The sequence below is a fragment of the Emys orbicularis genome, chromosome 12 (genome assembly GCF_028017835.1).
Source record: "Emys orbicularis isolate rEmyOrb1 chromosome 12, rEmyOrb1.hap1, whole genome shotgun sequence".
NCBI classification, from domain to species: Eukaryota; Metazoa; Chordata; order Testudines; family Emydidae; genus Emys; species Emys orbicularis.
The window spans coordinates 8,512,885-8,537,419 of record NC_088694.1 but is presented as its reverse complement, the minus strand read 5'-3'; the positions used below and the strand labels follow the sequence as shown (position 1 = coordinate 8,537,419).

Below are 24,535 nucleotides of genomic sequence, written 5' to 3'. Positions count from 1 at the left end.
GAACCACCAGGATTGCAGAATTGAGATTGTGTACTTAACATTAGCTCATGAGCAGGGCTGGGCATTGACGTTAACCCTATATGTACTCCCGTGCAACTGAGTTCACAACCTTGTCCTTTTTTAACATAGTAACTGTCAGGACACCAGAACTATTCCCTATTCTTTTTGCAATGAGCAAAATGGGAGATACATACTTGCCCTCACTAACCCGCCACCCTCCTTATTATCCCATCCAAAGAGCCCTTTTATTACAGCAGCAACCTTTTGTAGTACCACCGGAGTGCCAGTACTGGATATGAACACACACCCATAGGTGAGACCTGATTTCTAAGCCTGCTTTCCTAGATGTGAGTTTGCTATCAGCTGAGACATTTATTAGTGATACTTTAACAGGTTTTCTAGCATCCTAAAAGATAAGTAATGTTTTTCAACAAAGTTACCCTCTGCATTCTGCTCTGCAGAGCTCAGTTTTCGATTTTCCACCAATTCTGCACTGGGAATTTCCGTTGACATCATGGATGCAGAATATGAAACAAAGAGCTTCACTGTGAATTGGACAGGAGTATTTTGCTCATAAAGATTCTGTGCCAAATCTGGGTTCCCATGTGTGCATAAGTACATACTAGAAAACATAAAGGAGAAATGTGGATCACCATGACTCTGACTCCTCCCATTACCTTCCGGGAGCTAGGTACACCCTGAAGGTCTGCCACATCAGGATACCACAGAACCTCCATTTCTCAGACCCTTCATGACAGGAGTCACAGAGGGATGTTGCGAACCCTAGCAGGCAGGGTATGTGGTCTGCAAGTACACCCCTATGCCTGGTAATGACACACCCCTATGACACACCCTTTCTGTCTGCACAAATACGGAAGCAAGAGAAATCTTGAGCTGTGTGTGCAGTGGCAGTATCGTAGCTAATGAGGTTAATCCGAGGCGTGATTATTGCTGTTGGCTAGAATACACTAATATGATAATGCTGCTTTTGCCAATTTTTCCATGTTTGTTCCTTTGTCTGTATGTAAATTTGTCAAGAATCATTCCTTAAATAGAACAAGCAGATATATGGATGAATTAATACTAACTTTTTGTAGAAAATATTTAAAGAATGTTTCACATTTCCTGATGATAAAGTAAATTTAAAAACACAGGCACAATCATGCAAGCACTTAATATCAGGAGTAGTACTTACAACCATGCATATCTTCATGATTGACTTTAATGGGACTACTGACAGTAGTGTAGACTATGATAAGTAAGGTGCAGATCCTCAAAGGTATTTAGGTGATTTCAATGGGAGTTAGGCGACTAAATACTTTGAGGATCTTGGCCTAAGTTGTTGGCTGGATCAGGCCCTAATTTTGTAAATACTGCTTTCTTTACTCTTTTATCTCTCCAGTCTTTCACTTGTAGAAAGTTCACCACAAATTATCAAGGAAATAATAAAAAATAATATAGCAGACTTTAAACTCACTAAGAAATTGGTGGAGACAAAAATAACTGTCTTTGAAACCATTTTAAAATAAGCAAAATGTGAATTTTAGGCAGTGTAAGTTGTATGATGAAATGCTCTCTCTTGCATTTTGCCCAGGAACACTCATTTTTTGGAAACAAGTTAACCACTCTAGAACTTGCTTAAGGCATAGACTAGTCAATTGAAGCTTTTGATCTATTCTACTGGCATGCAGCATCTCACTGGTGCATGGTTATTCAAAATTTTTCTCTATCTCAGAACAGAACTACTTCAAAGAGCAAAAACACACTGAGGGATGTAATTCTCCTGTGAATGCAGTTTCAATCTAGTCAGTGATGCAGATTTCAAACTGCGCTTCTTCAAGTGCAGTATGCTTCACATGCTAGCTTCTTAATTTGCTTTACTGCAGGGCTGGATAGTCTGAAATTATTTTATGTGAACTTAATCTCTATAAAAGTATGTTTACTGTCTGGCAATGATAAGGTTACACGGATATTTTTAAAAGGTATTTTAGAATCAGGTGCAGATATTTAGTGGAGAAAGTGCCCCTGCCTGGCAACAATCTATCTGGCGTTAAGGACCAACAAAGTAAACCCATTGATTCTGTAGTGTTGTATACTTTAGCTAAATCCTCTACAAATATATCTGCCTATAAATGTACTATAAAAATGCACAGCAAATGGCTCAACAAAGACATGTGGATAAAGCTGTATTTTGGCTAAACTTCTCTAAAATCCAGCACATAACTTTTAATTAGAACAGAACTGTCTGGTGGCTTGATGCCCATTTAAAACAACTATCATCAGACTTATAACTACTTTACTAGCATATAAGATTTTTTAACAGCCTCCACAGTGAGGAGCTATAAAGGCTGTATTATTGGCCCTATCAAAGCTTTTTACTCAGGGTCAGAGGTTTGAGATAAAGGAGATTAATTTATTTGATTAAAATGGTTATTAACCCACTCTTTGCTGTGATGATGGGCAGGGCTCATATTTCCAATAAATGGAAAAGGAAAGATCCATATTTCAGAATAGACCCTTTAAAAATTGTACATAACTGGCAGGGGAATTACACAGTTTTCCTGATGTTGTTGTGTAGAAGGATCAATTTGGGAATCATTGCGTGAATTGTGTTCTTGAAGGAGAAATACTTGGAGAAAATACATAGCTCAACTCAGACATATGTTGTAAGTCTATTAAAAAAGAATGCATATGAACCAATGGATTTGTGATGCGTGGCAAAGGGAGCTCATATGACTCTTGGTCCCGATATTAAACAGAGGTTCTCATGGCTGCTCCATAAGTATTGTATCTTGCAGACCACTTCCAGTGTACAGATAGGTTACTCATTGTAGCAGAAGTTACTTCACATACTGCACTGCATTGCACCAGGCCTGCTCCGTGGCCTATGGAGCACGCGAAGGCGTTTTGGAGATGGGGTGGAATGAGGTGTGAGACCATACAGAGATAGTCTGCAAGCTGCCTAGACTTGTACCCTGGCTGATGTGCAATCTTTTGGGAATCTAGCGGTTATGTCTCCTCTAGACTAGGAGTAGCTGCTCTTAGGTGGTTACTTTTGAAAGGGCTCCGAAGTGAACATTTTCGTGTGTGTATCTATATCTATATATATGCATATCCCAGATCAGGGGAATTGCATATTCAGATAAAAGGACCTCCCCTAACTTATTAAACTGGGGCCTCCTGTGCTAATTGTGACAGATTGCACAGTATGCAGCTGCAGGCTATGAGGATCAGATGGGGATCAGTCAGTGGGTCTACTTGGTTTAAAAGCTACAGGGTGCCCCATGGCCCAATTACACAGCCCTTTGTGAAGTATCTATTCGGTGATCCTTTGTGATTTAAAGAACAGTGAGGCACAGGGCAAACACCTTGGGGGTTTTCTGTGCCTGCAAACTTGTTAGCCTGTCCCCATCATCTATGAAACATAGACTTATATGCAAATACCATGAGGTTTAGGTTTTATAGCTGTCATATCTGTCAGGTTTCTTTTCTTGCATTTTGTAATAGTTACTAAATACCAGAAAGGAAACTTCCCAAATTCAACAAAAAATGTAAAGTTTAAATATGTTCTTGTGACATACCCGTATAGGACTCTGGAGCTCAGATCTGGAGCTGGTGATTGGTGCTAAATACAGTACGTGCGGGTTGTGGGGGTTCAATGCTCCCTTTACCCGTAGAGTCCAGACTCCTCCCATGGTATCTACATATCTGCCTTTTTCCATATCTTATAGAAGGATCCAGACTAGCCTCAGGGATTGCTACTGTTCAAGAATCTTTCTGGCAAACTGTAGCAATATATCTTAGTGGGCTCACATGGATGTACAACCTATGTTCTGCTCCTCTTTAAGAGATAACGGAAATGCATTCATGAGGCCATGGTCCTGGAATGCAAAAGGGACATGGCATAAAAAGGTTAATGTTGAAATTTGTTTATATTCATGTGTGTATTTTTAAATCAAACATCCAACATATTTTATACTGTAAGCTTTTGGGGCAGGGACTGTTTACTATATCTTTGTACAGTACCTAGCATGATGGGGACCTCACCTGTTTGAGTCCTCTAAGTTCCACCACAATATTAATGTTAAGTAATAATAATCACTACCTAAAATACAGAAATACTATTGACATATTTATTCTTTACAGTATTAACTACCAATGAGATGTAAGCCTACAGTACAACTTTTGTGAGCTGTAATTTTATAAAAACATGTTTTAAGTAGTACACCTCTACCCCGATATAACGCAACCTGATATAACATGAATTCGGAAATAACATGGTAAAGCAGCGCTCCGGGGGGGCGGGGCTGCGCACTCCGGCAGATCAAAGCAAGTTCGATATAACGTGGTTTCACCTATAGCGCAGTAAGATTTTTTTGGCTCCCGAGGACAGCGTTATATCAGGGTAGAGGTGTATAAGTTGTATCATCTTTCATTTCTGACTTTTCCTCCATTTAAAATGAACTCAAATTGTAAAATTTTGTGGGTTGTATTTAGTGAACCTTTCATAAAAATTGTACTCTGAAACCAGAGCAATGCACTGAGTATTTTAATAAGGAAGTTTTGTATCTTTTTTTTTTTTGGTCATATTTTTCTGTTCTGTTATTCCTATTCAGGCATAATATATAATAGTTAGGACTAAGATTAACACAAAATGGACTCCACCCTTCCCCCCCCCTCCTCCAGGAGTTTATTTTATAGTAATGTTCAATAAATAAATTTGACTTTTGGGAGTTTTGATTCCATATTAATATTCCTGTGCCAGTCTAGGAACTTCATAATGACCTGGAGGCAACAGACACGCACAAAGAACCATCAAGCTAAGAATGAGTGAAAATGGAATATCACAGAAGGAAGAAACATATAGCAGAACTTGGTGTGTTTTAGTCTTATCGCATAGTAACAAGTATTTTGATCATTTTTTTTTATCCAGATGCTAGATGAAAATCACCACTTAATACAGTGTATTATGGACTATCAGAGCAAAGGCAAAACAGCAGAATGTACTCAGTGAGTATTATTTACTTTGGAATATTTTGGATATTATTCCTGTTCTTACCACAAAGTGCAAGAAGAATACTCTGACTAGTGTTGCACAACTGCCACTGGCAAGAGTACTTGGAGTGCTAATTTTCTAAGATTTACCATTAGTCAACAAGTATAAATTATTCTTGGGACACAGTATTTTTTTTTCACCTTAGATATTTTGAACAAAGTAGTTGTACAAAATATCAGGATCAATAACCTATCAAAACAAAGGAAAAATTGTGCAAAAATCAAGACCGTAGTGATGTTGGTGATAAGAGGTGAAGAACACCTTCTGAAAATAAGCAAGAAAGTTGAATATTTCATCAGTTTTCAAAGGAAAATTTTAAAACTGACCATAGTTTGTTACTTGCACATCACTACCCTCAGTGGAAGAGCAACACTGGGAATGAGGAAGGATCATGGCAGTTTTGATTTTTAAAAAACATGAAGAGTAACTTGAAATTTATATGTCGACCTGATCCTGAATTATTTCGCATGCAGAACTCCCACTGAAATCAAGTGTGGATCAACTGCAGGACTGGCCCCATAGGCTATATCTGAAGTAGGAGAAATGAATTGTGGGAAATTTGGAGTTCTGCCTGGAAAAGACAGTATTTTCTTTTAGGACCCAATCATGCACTCATGATGCAGGCAAAACTTATAGGATTGGACTATTATTGAATGATACCACATTTATGCTGTTTTTAAAAACATGCCCAATTAATGTATGAGAAGAGTCTTTACTATATGAAAATGAAAGCTAGGATCTGTTTTGCCTTTAAAGGGTATATTCCTCTTATGAGGCATATACAGGTAACTCCTGTTATGCATGTACAGTCGGGGAGACATAACATAAGACTGTAGGTCTGTATATAAATCTGTAAGCTCTGACGTTCATAAAGAAAATGATTAGTTTTTAGAATATTCTCTACATATCACTTACAAAAATAATTATAAGGAAGTGTAAATTTAGGATTATGGCACTATTTGTTCAGGAGATAAATATCAGCAGGTAGGTAATTATTTTCTAGTATGCACAAAGTCGATAATATAGTTTTATCAGAAGGGGATTTAATTTTTAGAGATCTAGGATCTTGGTGATCTATGCCAAAAGAAACTGAATAAAGGCTTGTTAGTTTCCATCACTGCTTATTGTTCTTAAATCATGAAAGCAATGTACTTTTACTGTAAACATGGATTAGATTTCAGTAGGAACAGGCCCAATGAGGGGTCAAGTTGAGGGAGGACAGGCATGAGAAAGCTGTTATTCTTTCAAAAAGGAAAGTGTGTATACGGAGAGGGAGGCATTTGTCTTGTTATGTGCTAATGATTCAAGACTTCATCACAGGAGATCTGAATCCTTTTCTGTAGGGAGATGGGTATTTACTTCCTGCACTGATATTTACTCACAAAAGACCCTGAACACTAAAAATTAACTCAAAGCCTTATGAGTTCAGGTACCTTCTCTGCACCATACTTCTCTCCTCCTTTCCATCACTTTCATTCTTGTCTCCGTTCTGGATTCATTTTGCTACCTCATTTGCCCCCACCCTCCACCAAAAGAAAAGTCATACAGTAAAAGAAGTTACCTTTTCTTTTTTTTTGGTGCCTCTCCAGCTTCCAAAAGTTTGAATTTCCTCCTGGGTCAGTGGCACAGTTTTTAATGTTTTGTATCTAGGTTCTCTCCTGCTTCTTATCATGATCTTTTCAAGTTCATTGATGACTGGGAGGAAGCGTGAATGTTTCAGATGGTTTTAGTGGATGGCAGTAAGCATGCGAGTTAAAGCACTCTTGAAAGAGTGTTGCTCTCCTGAGCTTGCTTGCAGGGCAAAAAGGTTTTGTTTTCTGGCGCTCCAGAATTTATACTCTTTAGGACTGTGTTGACATAAAGGAAGTGACTAGTTGTTAGAGCAGGGGACAAGAAATCAAGACTCTAGGCTCAATTCCTGACTCTACCACTCATTCAGTGGGTTTTCAAACAAGAAAGTATGCAGGGTTGTAGTAGACATGCTGGTCCCAAGGTATTAGCGAGACAAGGTGGGTGAGGTAATATCTTTTATTGAGACCCGAAGAAGATCTCTGTGTAAGCTCGAAAGCTTGTCTCTCTCACCAACTTTACTTGCTGAATTTACCCATTTGTAAAATGGTTGTTGAGTATTTTGAGACTTCCTGAAAAGAGGCAGGACAATACAGAAATGGTCATTATTATTATTTATTAAGATGGGAAGAGAGTGGGCTAATTTACATTTACCGATGATTTATAGATAGCACAGAGAAGCCAAGACTGCAATGAATTCATGAAATGGGATATGTTGGTATTGCTAACTCTTCCCAAAGTAAGCTCTATTCCTTATCTTTTAGATACCAACAAATCTTGCACAGAAACCTGGTTTACTTGGCAACAATAGCAGACTCTAACCAGAATATGCAGTCCCTGCTTCCTGCAGTAAGTACCAATACTAACATCAAATACGATGTTAACTATACCAAGGAGACAATTATTTGAGTATTGATTCGTGACAAAAAGCTGTTACTAGTTAGCCATTTTTAATAACCCTTTTTAGGAAAAAATAAGTTCTGGATTTCAATGGACAGTAATAGAAAAGCTACTCTATGCATATTTTATTGTTTATCGGGACTATTGTTTTAATCCTGCCACCTGCAGAGCCAAGTGCCTAAATTACCATGAATCAAATTGTACAGGGTTCAACAGGATCTATTAAAAATCTCTAAATAACCAAAAATAGGTTTTCTGTATTTTAAATGTCACTATTGTATGTGCTCAGGACCTTCTTAGGGTTGAACTAAGTGCTGTGTGTGGCACTGGAAACTTCCCTTTCTCGTGGTACAAGGCTGCTGTTTCTAGTCCTGAAAGGTACCAATACATTGGTCCTTAAATCTGCCACCAGTTCATGATTAAATGTTGCATAATGTTTCTTCATAAACTATCAGCCTGTTTTTTTGCAAGGCACATGCATGGTAATAAGCCTACTGTAAAGGTCTGGCCCTGCACCACCAAAGTCCATAGCAGCTTTGTCATTGACTTCAGTGACAGAATCATGCAAAATGCCTATGCCGGATTGACAGCTGTGATCTAAAGATACGGGGTTTGTTTCTGTAGTACTCTTGCAGGAAAAACTCCCACTGACTTCAAAGGCATTTTTGCCTGTATAGGAACTGCAGGATTGAGACCATATTTTCTTAGATTTTGCGGCCAGAAGGGACCACTGTGATCATGTAGACCTTCTGCATAACACAGGCCATAGGATTTCCTTGAGTTAATTCCTGTTTGAACTAGAGAACATCTTTTAGAGAAAACATCTAATCTTGATTTAAAAATTTCCAATGATGGAAAATCCACCATAACCCTTGGTAAATTGTTCCAGTGGCTAATTAGCCTTACTGTTAAAAAATTGCACCTTATTTTGAGTCTGAATTTGTCTAGCTTCAGCTTCCAGACACTGGACTATGTTATACCTTTATCTGTTGAAGAGCCCTCTTTTATAAAAATTTTGTTCTCCATGTAAGTAAGTACTTAAGACTAATCAAGTCTGTTTTCTTGAACATAGCTTATATTTCTTACATAAATCAAAGGTCAAAACTAGAATTGTTCTGAAGATGTTTTGTAGACTCGTGGTCAGATCTAGTGCCCTTACTCAGGCAAAATTCTCATTGATTTAAATGAGAGTTTTGTTTGAGTAAATTGACAGGATCAGGCTCTATGTTTGTGTTTTAATTCTGCAGTGAATTTCTTGCTAACCTAATTGATTTAGAAAGTATCATATACACAGTGCCATAACTAAAAATGTGCTTTATAAAGGTTAATTCCTGCAAACCCTTACTTACGTGAGTAGTCCTTGCCCATGTATGTAGTTTCACTAACTTCAGTGATGCTACTGGCATAGGATGAAATTCACCTCTGTGCAGAGGGTCTATCACAAGGACCGTGCTTCATTTAGGCTCTAGGGGGCATGTGCCTTACACAGTCTGCTCTGCATAGGGTGACCAGATAGCAAGTGTAAAAAATCGGGATGGGGGTGGGGGGTAATAGGTGCCTATATAAGAAAAAAGCCCCCAAAATTGGGACTGTCCCTATAAAATAGGGACATCTGGTCACCCTAGCTTTGCACCCAGCTGAATTTTATCTATAAGGAATACTTACATGAATAAAGGTTTGCAGGATCAGGCCCCAAATCTGTAAGATTAAAATCTGGAAGCACACTTTCAGATGAGTCAGTTTGTATTCATAATGAGGTTAGTTTCAGGGTTATTATTTTTCTAATTAAAACCTAACCAAAAATCTGCTTCCCCTTCTTGTTGTTTGCAGCCACCAACGCAAAACATGAATTTGGGCCCAGGAGGAATGACTCAGAGTGCATCCAACCAATCTCTCCATTCACAGAGCAATCTCAGTGATGCAATTGGGACAGGCCTTCCTCCTTCCTCCCTCATGCAGAGTCAGATTAGCAATGGTGAGCTCTGTTCCCCTTTGTGCTGTTTTATGGTTGCCCAGCAACAAAATCATTAATGCAGAATATACTTAGAAGAGGTCTTTTACAGCTCTGTAACTCACCTTTCAGCCACATGGGAATTTCAGGCACATGCTGAAATATTCACAAAATGGCTACAGTTTATACTGCTGCTTGGATTCTGCAAGGGCTCCAGTCCAATTAATAGATTTATGTAGGGGAAATAAATATGAAACAAAATATTTTAAAACGTGCAATGAAAATCACCAATAAAAAGATACCTCAAAATTAAATACCATAATAGTTTTAATAATAAACATACATTGAGTTGCATGTTGCAACCCTTTTGCACTCATGCAAGCAGCCCCATAAAGGTAAATGGGATGGATAGGGTGAGCAGGGATTGTTTGTATGAGTAAAAACTGCAAGATCAAGTCCTCAGACTTCAGAGTTCGTCTAAGATAAGTACCCTTTCAAAAATAAAATGCAGTTACTTTAGTCTTCTTTTTTTTTTTTAGAGTAGCCTTTAAAATGTTGTATAGTATAACCAAATAGCTTACATAGATCTTTTAATGGAAAACTGTAAACTTAAAAAACGCACTTCTGTATGAATTTTTTATACCCGTGTTGTTGCAAAAGCACCATGAATGAATGTAACTGAAAGAAAAGAGATTTTTTTTTCTATTTTGCATTTTGTTTCCTTCATATATTTGACATTTGATGTATGGTCAGTTTCACTATTCCACTTCATAATCATTCAGTTAGTTTTCTCCCTTTGCTTTGGTCTTTCACAAAGTGTTAGAAAGGAAAAAGAACCGTTTTTAAAAATAGGAAAACGTGATTGTTCCACAAACATTGGCAGGAGGACTATTGGGCAGATGTATCTCATGAAACTACTCAACTTTTTTTTTTGTTAAACTTACTAGTGTCTCTGTAAATTAATGGATGAGAGTCCTACTTAGAATAGTTTTGCAGTTTAAAGAACTGGACTTTTAAAATTTATTCTGGGCCTTCCTATTGCAGTGTTCTTCCTGCCTGGTACGCAGTAACAACAGAAATCAGTCAGCGAGGATTGTTCTGTGCACTAAGAATCTACATTTTCATTAGTGTGTGTGTGTGTGTGTGTGTGTGTGTGTGTGTGTGTGTGTGTGTGTGTGTGTGTGTGTGTGTGTGTGTGTGTGTGTGTGTGAGTGAGTGACAGCCTGACAGCCCTGTAGACTGAAGTCTTCTATTTATCCACAGAACAGGCAACAGCAAGGGCAGCAGCAGTGTAAGTGTACCGTGTGGTTGCCCCACCAAAGTGCGTCAACCCTGCCCTAAGGGGACTCACTTCCGGGGGTGAGAAGGTAGTTCAGTCTCAATGCCCAGTCAATCCTGGGCCTCTGCTGCGAATGTCAGCAAAGCAGTTGATTAGTGCCAGTTGATATTGTGATGAGAACACCAGTCAACTGGGTACTAGACTAAGACTGACCAATTAATTTCACACAGGGCATTGAACAACCATTGGCTGATAGTAACGTTTGCAAACTGGGTACACAAATGTACATGCAATTCTGAAAATGGAAGCTCTAGTATTTGTGAAAGTGTTTGAGTGGCAGCAATACAGAACTGAAGTTGTCTGTTTACTTAGCATCACAGGTACAGCACAGGGAGAAGCAATACAAGCTTCTGCACACTGACCCTCCATTATCCTCAGTCAGGTCTTAGAAGGATCCCCTCTAGAAGAGAGAAGGTAGTTCAGTTCCCAACATCTATTCAATCCTTAACATCTCTCATAAGACTGCTCGCAAGAGTGCCAAGTGTGATGCTGATTTTGGTGATGGGACAACAGTCTACTAGGAAGTGGACAGAAACTACCACTAGCATTTCAGATAGGCCACCTGATACACCAATTGGAAGTCAGTTATTTCTCAGGCCTTGGATGTACAGCTAAAACCACCAAACTTAAACAGCCAGTCTACAAGTTCTACTGGTGCAGCTTGTAAAGTCTGTCAGCCATACCACTCGTGGTCAATCCCAGTATTGCTAATCCCATGCCTTCAAAAATCCTGAATCAGACCCCAGAAATCACAAGGTTGGTTTACAAAAATCGCCAGATTTTTAAAAAAATGTTAGGTTTTTTTTTTTTTTTTTTATTGCCTTCTGTTTTTCAAGCTTCAAGTACATTTGGGTCATGTTTTCAAGTTTTTATCTGCAACTATGAGTACCAGAAACGTACTGTTTTTTAAATGAAAGCTGAGATTCTCATGTAATAACATAACTCTGGGCTCTTGGACTTTAAGAAAACCAACAAATATTGCAAGAGTTATCAACGCTGTAGTTAATTCAGCCTTCAGTATTTGTAAGGTCCATCAGCAGAAGCACTCTCACTCAGAGAGATTACAAACTCCATTCAAATTCCATGTTGTCTTCTGTTCCACTGAAGAAGAAGTATCAGTTTTATAAGACATACATAATTGTAGGGTCAGACTTCAGCAGCCGTAAATTGGAATAGCTCCACTGACTTCAACAGAACTATACCAGTTTACTCTTGCTGAGAATCTGGCCCATAGCCTCTCGATAAGGGGGGAAATAAAACATTCTACAGCAAGTTTTCTCATTTCAATATTTGTAAATACTTTAAGAATACCTAAGGAAAACTGGTATTAAAAAAACTTTAAGATGCTGTTCAGGCTGTAAATAAAATTAATATCAATTAAATCAAAATAACATGAACAATTTTTCTTATTTGGCGATCCTGCATGTGTCTCCATCTAAATGGTCTTGCAACAATGTGAAACAGTGCACAATAAATATGAATAAGTTTGCAAAAAATTAAAAGAATTCAGAGCAATACTGGATATGAAATAAGGAACGGGTCCTGCATAATTGAAGTTAGTTATCCAATAACAGTAAGAGCTAAGATAATTAAACATATGATAAGGTAAGTAGGACAGTGCTTACAGCCCCCGGGTACAACCACAGCATATTGACAGCTATTCTTATTGACTGTTGGCTTTTATTAGTACTACAGATAATTGACCACAACTTACAGCTATGTGTATGAAAAAACAAGGTCAGCTTTATCAACTGGGTGACCCTGAGCAAGAGCGAGGCTCCATGCTGCTGAAGAGTTGAATGAAGTTATGAGTTTCTTTCTTGTATCATACAACTGCAAGGGAAAACTGGGAGTTTCTACCTCTCTCACCATCATGAGAGGAGATCAGGAATTTGTAAATTGCCAAGTCAGGAAAGAACTGTGGGATCACCCCCAAAAAGTGTGGGTGCCAGGAAATCACTTTGTGTTGTTTATGCTTAAGGACAGGCCTGGTAATAAAGAGCTCTACATTTTTGGTTGTTCACTGAAGAAAACTTGTATTTAGTGTGTGGGTTGGCTCAGAGGACCCACTGAAGTCAGTAGGAGTCTCTGTGTTGACTTCAGTGAGCTTTGAATTGGGCTTTTACAGACCTCTGTAAAAGCAAAATCAGCCAAGCTAGCACATACAGTGTCCCAGTCACAATTAGCAAGATACTGTTAGTATGAATCCCAAAGGTTGAACTCCTAGCGCAGAGGTCAAGTCAGCAAATGAACTGGGAAGAGAAGAAGAATGGTCATGGTAGTAGCATGGTGTTTTGGAGAATTTTTCCTCTGAAACTACTGGGTATCTTCAATCAAGCTAGGGGAAGACAGAAGAAAGAGGATGTGATATCTGTAGAGGCAGTACAGAGGCAGGATGAGTGCCATCATCCCCCTCTTTCCTTTCTACTCTAATTAGGTTTGGTGGGGCCCCCTTTCTCCTTATATGGCGGGCTTGCTGAGGGACCTCTTCCTCCATTTCCTCTCTTCTGCCTCCCCCATTTATGGGGCCTTGTGATACCTCACCACCCTCCCTCCCCATCCAGCTAGCTCCTCTCTCCCACTGCCCATCTGGTGTCAGGGTCCCTAGGTATGTTCTTCTATCTTTTTAAACCCTAGCAGAGGAGAAAGTCTATTGGTACTGCTGCTGGGCACAGAGCAGTTGTGTTTGATGCAACAGCAGCATAGAGGAGCTGCCAGCTGCTGTTGGGTCCTCCCAACAACACCCGTTACAAGAGAGGGGTAGCTGATAACCTTTAGGGGAAGCAGGAAGCAGGGGTTGAACCTAGTCAGGGAACACCTGAGCTATTGAAGGGCTCGGACACTCCCAGAGTTCTTGATTCAGTTTAGTGTCTGAAGCCGCAGCTGGCATTTGCCAGCCATGCCGACTATTAGAGCTGCCTCTGTCTTAGGAAAAGCTGGCAGAGCCTTCTAGTTGGAGAGCCTTCACTTCTGAAATTTGTTCCTGCTTGCCATTCAGCAAAGCCAAGTTTGGTAGTCTTTAGGACAAAGTTCAGTATAGCTTTATAACAGACAGTCGGTAGTAGGTTTGGCTGTTTGTAACTAACAGGGGTTTTAAAGTTGAGGAATGGGGGGTGGTATTATTTTTTTATTTTATGGCCTTTGGTATATAAAATATTTTTATATATATATATCCCTTCCTAGGTACCATAACAAGAATCCAGGTAAGCGCTAAATTTTTTTATACTCAGCGTAGGTTGTCAATAACAGCATCACTCTTCTTGTTGTGATCTGTTAGGTCCTAATCATGTGTCTATGCAGCAGTCAGGCCAGAATACGATGCCCACAACCTCTCTGAGTATGACCGTGAGCAGCCATGGAACTGGGCCTGGTTATAGCCATACAGTGCCTGCATCTCAGAACGTGCCAATGCAAGGCCAGGGGTCAATAGGCAATTACGTCTCTCGAACAAATATCAGCATGCAGTCTAACCCAGGTAAGGTTCCCTTTCCTTTTGGGATTGAAAGGACTTTTCAGTGGCCTCAAAGATGCACAACATGTGAAAACGTGCTGTAAATACTCTCTGTAACCCTGTTCCTGCACAGGAGCAGAGATGCAGGGAAGAGGTGGTTTTAAGCTACCTTTGTGTTCAGTATTTTCTGGACTCAGGATAAGTCAGAATAGCCTCAGTGTCACTCTAACTTCCATTCTATTTCTCATAGCCCTCAGCGTGTGGTGGAAGGAGTGAATATCCAGAGTGCAGCAGCACTCTGGTCATACTGTGACAGACCCAACACATATCCCCCATATGTTCTGAGCTGTGAGAGGGGCTGTCATAGAATAGTTATGCCAGCTAAAGAAGCTGTCCATGCTGGTGATATTCCTCAGTGGATATTTCCACTTCCTTTACAGGCCTTTCACATTGCTGGAGTGGCACAAAGGGGCCAGAGGGCAATGGAGAATCTGTCCCTGTCTCTTAAAAATGTTGACCACCGAGTAATGAATAGCATATCAGATATGAAAGAATTCTTTCAAGGAAGTAATGTGAAAATAAAAAAAAATACTATAACTTCAGTTTACTTAACTTCTGTAGTCATCAGGCCTATAAATAAGGTAGAAGAGGAAAGAGAAAGTTGGTTAAAGAAAAAATGCAGCTGAAGATAAGGGTGCAGGTGAAGAAGAATAAATATTTCAGTTTCCTCATACATCCTTTTCTGTAGTCATGTTTCAGAAATGATTTCTGTTATTTATTGAGATCAGATGTATTTTAAAATACCTGACAGAAAAATAATGGAATGAATTGATTATGTTATCAGCATATGGTTCAGCTTAGATTGTAGAAAAGTTAAATATGCACACTGGGAAAAAGTAAACAATTTCTGTCTTTTTTTTCTTTTTCTTTTTCTTTTCCCCCCTGTCCCCCTCATGGAGGATTCACTGAATGATGATCTGAATGCAACTTTAAAAGACTAAATTGGCTGACGATTTTAGTTATTTTCAAAAAAGAGTAGGAAAAGAATTGTGATATCCCTTTAGAAAACAATTTTATCTATGTTCTATGTAGTCTCCATGATGCACCAGCAAGCGGCAACATCCCACTACAACTCGGCACAAGGAGGGAGCCAGCATTACCAAGGACAGTCCTCCATTGCCATGATGAGTCAGAGCAATCAAGGCAACAGCATGATGGGTCAGCGACCCATGGGCCCTTACAGACCTTCTCAGCAAGGTAAAGTGTATTATTCGGTTCCAGAAAGGTGGCTACCCCACCATTCCTGCTGTCATAGACAAATATGCCACAGAAGCCATAATTATCTGGGACCCCAGTGAAAGTTGATAAGACAGAAAATGCCAAACAGGGTGAAAAGTGCAAGTAGAACGTCAATAAGGTTTTGCTCTAGTTTTATTTTCAGAGCTTTTCATTTCCAACAGGGCATCATCTGTCTGTATAAAGAAAAAGACCAATAGTCTGATCCAAAACCCATTAAAGTCAATGAAATTCTTTCAGTTTACTGCAGTGGGCTTTGGATCAGGCCATTAGTCCCAATGTGGTACTGTTCTTAATAAGGAAGAGGTCTCTGCAAATGAGATTTCAGTTATAAATATAAATCTATATTTATATATATGGGCCTACATTGGAACGAAGTAAATTATGATTTTGAGTTTGAATGTTAGCATGAGCAAAAAGCTCAAAGAATAAAAACATGAGAAAGAAGAATTGTTTGGGTTAAATTTGTAGTGATCCTAAATACCAGTATTATCTTATTTAAGGCTTGGAAACAGGGAAAGCATGGTTAATTGGAAACCAAGTGCAAGGTGTAGTCCTATGACTCCCTCTTCTGTCTTTGGGTAAGGTCCAATAACCAGCAATGACATCACTTGTTTGTTATAGTGTATAAAAAGCAAGGATCTTTAGTAGTTTTTGTCAGAACTTTCCTTAACCCCTGGTGTCACGCCATGATAGGAAGGTACCTCCTGGGCTTGCACCTGTTGTAAGTGTTTTGGCCAATGCTTATAACTGTAGTGTTAGTAGGATATAGAATATTAGGGTTTGTATGCTGATGTTGGTTATATCCAAAATATTAATATAACGTGGCCTTTGGATTAATAAAGGAATGTTTGTGTGGAAACTGAGTCTTTATAAGCCTTAATAAAATTATTAGGAAAATTATTTCCAATAGGCACCAAAGGATAATTGCACCACTGTCAATCGTGACTGAAAACATCTTGGAAACCATTATATAAAGTGGAGAAACTGCTAGACCAATTCTGATGTAAAGTGAATTTAAATTATGAAATTTTGGTTTATTTCTGATTGGATACTCATAGACATTTAATGCTAACTATATTATTATGCACAGGATTCCTTTGGGTTTTATGCTATTGGGCAACTCAGGCTAGTAGATTAATTATGTCAACTGGTAGGGTTTTTCTTGCTCTATTATGACAGCTATACAATTCTAATATTAAACTATACTTTCATTCTCAGATTTAGCAAAAGCAGTTTTCCTTTCCAATGAGAAAAAACATCTTTGAAACAGTTCTGAACATATAAAACTCAAGTGATTTCTCCCAGAAGAAAACACTGTTCACTTCAAGAATATCTAAATAATGAAAAATCTCCTTTTGGGTTCATGGGCTACTTAAAACACTCTCTTTCTCTCTCTTTCCTTTTGGTTTACAGGTTCCTCTCAGCAGTACATGGGGCAGGAGGAGTATTACAGTGAACAGTACAGCCATGGACAAGGCTCATCAGAACCCATGAACCAACAATATTATCCAGATGGTAATTTTGCTGAGTAATAGTAACTCTAATATTGATGCAGCAGAGCTTGATGTGGTACTGAATTGTACAACTGCCACATCCAAGAGTTAAAAAATTGGAAACCAAATAGCCTGTAAGATTTGTTTCCAACCTGAAATGCCAGCAACTCCTGTTCCCAATACATAAGATTCTGTGTACACATGTTCATCGTAGCACCATTATCAACTGCATCCTGAAAAGCGCAGAAAGCCTACAGGAGAATCCCTGGGATAGGGTACACACTCAGTTTAGCAAGGAGTGCTACTTCAGACTTGGCAAATGCATTGTCATTTTCACCAGCAAGCTATCTACCTCAGATTTGCCCACTTGAGCTCTTTCTTTCTTTTGGCCTAATCTGTGAAGCTATGTGACTTTAAAGTGTGTGTGTGTGTGTGTAATTATTTAATTATGCATAAAACATAATAGGTACTCTACATTGTAATAAGAACACAAACAATTATATAATACATGTGCCAAAACAAACTATGGCTCAGATGAACCTTTTTAATTAACCTTGTCCATTTTGTCTATTTCTTACTGACTGATTGCAGGTCATGGTGATTATGCATATCAGCAGTCATCCTACACCGAGCAGAGCTATGACAGGTCATTTGAGGACTCCACACAGCATTACTATGAAGGAGGTGAGAAGATATATTTGCAATCTATGCAAACAAAAGCGCTAAGCTACATAAAGTACTAAGTCTACTTAGGAAAAATATGAAAACTGTTTTATAGCATTTCTGCAGAATTAAAACACTGCTCAGCTGCTAGACTAAAATATTTTCCTAAATTGAACGTTACTCAGAAGTGTCTATAAAATAGAATTTAGTTATGTATAGCAACTTTTATATTACATATATCTCAAAACACTATGCACAACATTAGATAATGTTAGTGACTATGTAGGTTAATGATTACTAGCTCACACATAAGCCTTGTGTGCACTAGTAAACAACCCATTGCTGACAACAGAACGTGTGTAGCTGAACTAGATGCAGTTCTAGTGTTAGATAGAGACTTTTTAATGTGTGAGGAAAACATTAGCTATAATACCACAATTATTTATTTTCTTAAAAAACATGCTGTATGATGTTTTCATTTAACTTTAAATTGAGATATAAGTGGCTCTTAATATATTAATTGTTAAGGTCAGAGATCATTCTGGAGGAAGTAAACTAAGGTGCGAGAGTTAGAAAAATGTCTTAAGATTAGGGAACAAATAGTCGCTATAGATGGAAACTTTTTCAAATTGAGGGAGGGCATATTGGTCTTTAGGTATTGTGAAAAGCCAACTGGCTCAAAAGCTCAAATGAATGGGGTTTCACACCTGTAACTGAGATAAAATGATGGCCCAGTATTTCTTAATTTTCAGACAGCACTAAAATTGGAAGCAGAGCAAATAATGAGGCGCAATAGAAGTAAATATAAAGAAGACCCGACAGCTTAAATAATTGGGACTACTGAGATGAGTAAAGGCTGTGGAATCAGGCCTGTTGTTCTTATCAAGCTAACAGGTCAAGGAAGCTCTTCTCCCTTGAATAACTAATATTTTTTGTTTCATTATGTTTCAAAACGGCAAGTAAACAAATACATATCAGTTATTCTGGGGATAAGCGCCTTACTGGCCAACAGGGAACAAAGAGGGAGGATAAGAGAGGAGAGAAATGGTTGTGAGTGAAATGAGTCAAAGAATTTTAACATTAAAAAGAAACCTTACAGTTTCACCTTCACCACTATCACAGCCACATTTCCTTTGCTTTTTAATACGCTTTTTCTTTCATTTAAATGTTGGAGTTTGTTTAAGATGAAAAGACGGTAGCAGGTACCTTTGTTGCAGGCAAATTTTTTAGCACAGGAACCACCTGGAGCAAAGGGATTATAACAGTTAGAGTAGAAAGATTTGTATATTCACACTACAGTTATTGAGAAATTATAGGGAAAGATTTTCAATTAGGCACCTAACTTCCATTGAAAGTTAATGGAAGTCAGGCACATAAATGCCTTTGAAAATCTGTACCACTGTGATTTTGCAAATCAAGCATGAGAAAAACCTGAATATCACACACCAGTAGTGCCACAGTCTCCTGCACTCTGATTGGCTGAGATAATTTAATTTCAGTATAATGAGGTTTATTTTCCTCCTTGATAATAGTGACACTATATCAGTCATTTCAGCAAGATTCAGCATATTTATTCCAGAAAGGAATGGTAGAATTTTCAGCCAATTTAATGACCCCATTGCCTCAACATTTTTGGGAGCTCAATCACTAGAAACACTTAAATTAAATTACTATGACATCTCATCTGAGGAAACCAACTTTTATGTAGAGACTTTATTCATTTTGTTGTTTGCAAATTTGCAAACTGGATTTCCCTTTAAATGTTTTAATAGTTCCAATAAAAAATTGCAGGGTCCCATAACAATGAAATGTGTTATTTTCCTTGGAAATATGAATACAGAATATTGTTATTTATGAACTGAAAGCAAATACAGTGGGAGGGCTTCTTGGGACACCAGCTGTTGTGTCCTGGCACTCTTGTCATTGAGACTCTCTTCTTTTACCTTTGGGACAGTTTTTGATTAGAAAAGCTATCCGTTTCGGGGTAGGCTGGTTATTTGCATGTTCAGTGATGTAGATGAATAAACAACCCCTTACATCCCATCTGCCCCTACTGTGAGCTCCACAAGAAATGGAATTTATGCAGATCTAGGATTCAACAAATTGCAAATTAAAGCCAATGCACTTTGCATGTTTTTGAAAAACAAAATCTGATTCTAAAGAGTAAAACAGATTTTAAATATAATATATTTATAGAGCTGGTTTGAAAGTTATGAATATAATTAAATATCTGAATGAAAATAGTAACTACTCTAAGTCATTTCAGGAGGACTCTGTCAAGGTATCTGAAATGAGTTTTCTAAAATATCATTTTAGTTTTTAACCCACTACTGTGTTTTACAATAACCTTGTGGAAGTTTGAAAATGAAATGTTTCCTTACTGATTTTTCTTTATTACTAGACTATTTGCATAGTATAGGGTTGTTCATTATGGATCAAGTTCATCCATAAAATTCTAATGTATAACTCCTATTGAAGCATATAGGAATTACAGTGTGCATTATAAGGTAGTATTTAATCCTATGAATGCTGGGTGACTGAATTTCTTTTTTTAAAGAGAAAGCACATTTGCTTTAAAACAAAATCATACAGGGCCAAATCCTGACTCCTGGTATATACATCATGTAAACCCCATTGGCCACATAAAACAGTTGAGTTTTGTAGTTCTCCCAGCCTTCTCTGTCCATCCTAAGACTGTAGTAACTGTGTTTATTTAGAATAGGGCTGCTCCAGTGGTGAAAAGGGGGAAGAACAGAGGGACCATATCCCCAAAATTTTCATGTGTGAGGGGTTATTGGGGATTCTTCAGCTCACTGAGTCTTAGTTCCGCTCCTTAACTAACAGACCCATTTTGAAGCTGGTTGACTGTATGTTGTGTGAAAAAATGCTTCCTTTTTTTTGTTTTAAACCTGCTACCTATTAATTTCATTTGGTGACCCCTAGTTCTTGTGTTATGAGAAGGAGTAAATAATACTTCCTTACTTTCTCCACACCAGTCATGATTTTATAGACCTCTGTCATTCCTCCCTGAGTTGTCTCTTTTACAAGCTGAAAAGTCCAAGTCTTATTAATCTCTCCTCATATGGCAGTCGTTTCATACCCCTAATCAGCCATGTGACCCATTGGTTTATCCACAAATGATTGCCAGTCATTGAGCCAAAGGAGAGTCTAACTGCCATCTGTTGCATTTGGGCTGGGTGGAGTCCCACCCCAGGGAAGGGTAGGATCTTTCTTTTCAGAATCTATATAATTGTTAACATCTGCCTGCGCAGCAGGCAGGTCACACAGCTCTGGTGGGCTCTGTGTTGTGGAGACTTAGGGTATGTCTACACTACGAGAGTAGTTCGATTTCACTTAAATCGAATATGTGGAATCGATATTGCAAAGTCGAACGTGTGTGTCCACACTAAGGACAGTAATTCGACTTTGTGAGTCCACACTAACGGGGCAAGCGTCGACATTGGAAGCGGTGCACTGTGGGCAGCTATCCCACAGTTCCCGCAGTCCCCGCTGCCCATTGGAATTCTGGGTCGAGCCGCCAATGCCTTCTGGGTAAAAAAATGTGTCGAGGGTGCTTTTGGGTAACTGTCGTCATCCGTCCGTCACTCCCGCCCTCCCTCCCTGAAAGCGCCGGCGGGAAATCAGTTCGCGCACTTTTCTGGTCAGTGACAGCGCGGACGCCACAGCACTGCGAGCATGGAGCCCGCTGCGACCATCGCTGCAGTTGTGGCCGTTGTCAACGCCTCGCAGCTTATCATCCACCTTTCCCAGAGGCAGATGCAGATAAATCAGGCGAGGCTACGGCACCGCGGTGAGGGCCTGAAGTCTGAGAGTAGCACAGGCCTGTCAGAAAGCACGGGACCCAGCGCCGAGGACATCACGGTGGCAATGGGTCATGTGGATGTTGTGGAACGGCGATTCTGGGCCCGGGAAACAAGCACGGACTGGTGGGACCGCATAGTGCTGCAGGTCTGGGATGAATCCCAGTGTCTGCGAAACTTTCGCATGCGGAAGGGGACTTTCCTTGAACTTTGTGAGTTGCTGTCCCCTGCCCTGAAGCGCAATGACACCCGGATGCGAGCAGCCCTGACTGTCCAGAAGCGAGTGGCCATAGCCCTCTGGAAGCTTGCAACGCCGGACAGCTACCGGTCAGTCGCGAACCACTTTGGCGTGGGCAAATCTACCGTGGGGGTTGTTGTGATGCAAGTAGCCAACGCAATCGTTGAGGTACTGCTCTCAAAGGTAGTGACCCTGGGAAACGCGCAGGCCATCATAGATGGCTTCGCCGCGATGGGATTCCCAAACTGCGGTGGGGCTATAGATGGAACTCACATCCCTATCCTGGGACCGGACCACCAGGCCAGCCAGTACATCAACCGAAAGGGCTACTTTTCAATGGTGCTGCAAGCACTGGTGGACCATAGGGGACGTTTTACCAACATCAACGTCGGATGGCCGGGCAAGGTTCATGACGCTCGCGTTTTCAGGAACTCTGGTCTGTTTAGACGGCTGCAGGAAGGTATTTACTTCCCGGACCACAAAATAACTGTTGGGGATGTGGAGATGCCTACAGTGATCCTCGGGGACCCAGCCTACCCGCTAATGCCCTGGCTCATGAAGCCCTATACTGGCGCCCTGGACAGTGAAAAAGAACTCTCAAGGGGAGATGGAGAAGCTTACTGACTCGCTGTGATCTCAGCGAGACCAATATCCCCATTGTTATAGCAGCTTGCTGTGTGCTCCACAATCTCTGTGAGAGCAAGGGGGAGACCTTTATGGCGGGGTGGGAGGTTGAGGCAAATAGCCTGGCTTCTGATTACGCCCAGCCAGACAGCCGGGCGATTAGAAGAGCCCAGCGGGACGCGCTGTTCATCCGGGAGGCTTTGAAAGCTAGGTTCCTGAGTGAGCAGGGTAACCAGTGACTTTTCAGTTTGTGTACAGAGAAGCTGAACCTGCCCCCGTTTCTTTACCCAGTTAATGTTGACTATCCTCTCCAGTTACATACCCCCTTCACCCCCTTCCAAAAAAATAAAATCACTTCTATTTTGTTAATGAACACCGTTGTCTTTATTACTGTTTTCGCGGGAATGTTTTAAACCTGGGACGCAGACTGTGGTGGGGAGCGGGTGTAGTGTAGTGATGCAAATGACGCTTCTAAACTCCAGGAATGACAGGCTCCGCAGTGGTGGACTGGTTGTTGCAACGGAGCCTGCCACACCTCCTGATCGGGACTGTGTGTATGTGGGGGCTATGTGACTTTGTGGCAGGGGGAGGACGGTTACAGATCCCCTGCTGCGTGGCTCTTTGATCCAGGATAAGGACCGCTGCATAAGATCTCTAACTGCCCTCCCCTGCCACAAAGTCACAGAGCAACCCCCCCCCCCCCCACACACACACACAGAACATGAAAACCACCTCTCATACTGACCAGGGTAACTAGTGACTGCACTGTGTATGTGCCCTGCTGCTGGACCTGCCCCCTGCTAAAGGTGACTGTCCTGTCCAATTACCAACCCCCTTCCCCCCCTTCAGACAGACTCTCCTCCAAAAGAACATGATGGAAACAGTAATTAACAGAAACGTATTTTTTATTAGCAACTACACATGAAACTGGGGGGTGAAACTTGGACGGGGGCTTGTGTGAGGCGGGAAGGAAGGGACTTGTCAAATTTTGGGGAATGAGAGCCTTCTAGTACTAGAGCAGTCTGCAGGGGTGGAGTGAGAGTTTTCACGGACTCTGCCGCCCCTCCTTCTTTGGACTTTGGGTGAGGGGGGTATGGGACTTGGTGGCGGGGGATGGCGGTTACAGATATACTGCAGCGGGGCTCTGTCCTCCTGCCTCCGTTCCTGCAGAACATCCACAAGGCGCCGGAGCGTGTCCGTTTGCTCCCTCATTAGTCCAAGCAGCGTTTGAGTCGCCTGCTGGTCTTCCTGCCGCCACCTCTCCTCCCGTTCCATGTGTGATCGGTACATTTGGGACAAGTTCTCCCTCCACTGGGTCTGCTGTGCTGCCTGGGCTCGGGAGCAGCCCATAAGTTCCGAGAACATGTCTTCCCGTGTCCTCTTCTTCCTCCGCCTAATCTGCGCTAGCCTCTGGGAGTGTGATGCCAGGCTGGGTTGGGAGACAGTCGCAGATGTGGCTGTGGGAATGGGAAAAAGGGAGTGAATTCCTCAGAAAGATTAAATTTAGTTGTGAACAAAGAACATAGTCTTTCTCTGTGAACAAGACCATGCACAGCACCTATCACATGCGCACTCAGGACAAGGTCGAATTTTCGGCCCTCGCATTCAGTGCCTGGGGTCTTGCACTGCAGATCTGAGAAGCGGGGCAGGACACCGGAATTTGTGTAGCAGGCAGACATGGTAAGCGGTAGACTTGTGGCTGCTTAAAACTTTAATAGTAGCACTGGCCTTCTTTCACATTGAAAGCAATGACAGTCCCTGCTGCCAGCAATCCGGCAAGCATGAACTCTGCCCCTGTCCCACCCCCTCGTGGCTGTCCCAGGGAAAGATCCCTGTATGCCGCCCCTCTCCCGCCTCCACCGCGTGGCTGTAAACCGGCGGTTACAGTTCTGTAAAGGAACGGGCAAGCAGTCCCAATACTAACATTCCCCTACCTAATTCAAAGCAGGTCACCATGAGCGACATCACCCTCATGAGGATCTCAGACAGCGATAAAGAAAGAATACTTCGGGAAAGCCTGCAAAGACCAGGGCCGTATGCCGCCATGCTCTGCAGGGCAATGATCCCGGAGTACTTGATTGTCTCCTGGCGCGGAAACGTTTCATACCACGGAGGACCCAATAAGGCCGCT

General features: G+C 40.7%; 1 protein-coding gene across 1 annotated transcript in view; it reads left to right on the top strand.

Annotated features, from left to right (window-relative positions):
• Positions 1–24,535, top strand: part of SS18L1 (SS18L1 subunit of BAF chromatin remodeling complex) — a 35,533-nt gene that overhangs the window by 1,956 nt on the left and 9,042 nt on the right. Inside the window, exons 2-8 of the mRNA XM_065414606.1 lie at positions 4,934–5,010; positions 7,390–7,474; positions 9,356–9,500; positions 14,093–14,290; positions 15,359–15,523; positions 16,979–17,080; positions 17,650–17,742. Of these exons, the coding sequence (XP_065270678.1) occupies positions 4,934–5,010; positions 7,390–7,474; positions 9,356–9,500; positions 14,093–14,290; positions 15,359–15,523; positions 16,979–17,080; positions 17,650–17,742 (865 nt within the window). The remainder of the gene's footprint in view (positions 1–4,933; positions 5,011–7,389; positions 7,475–9,355; positions 9,501–14,092; positions 14,291–15,358; positions 15,524–16,978; positions 17,081–17,649; positions 17,743–24,535) is intronic.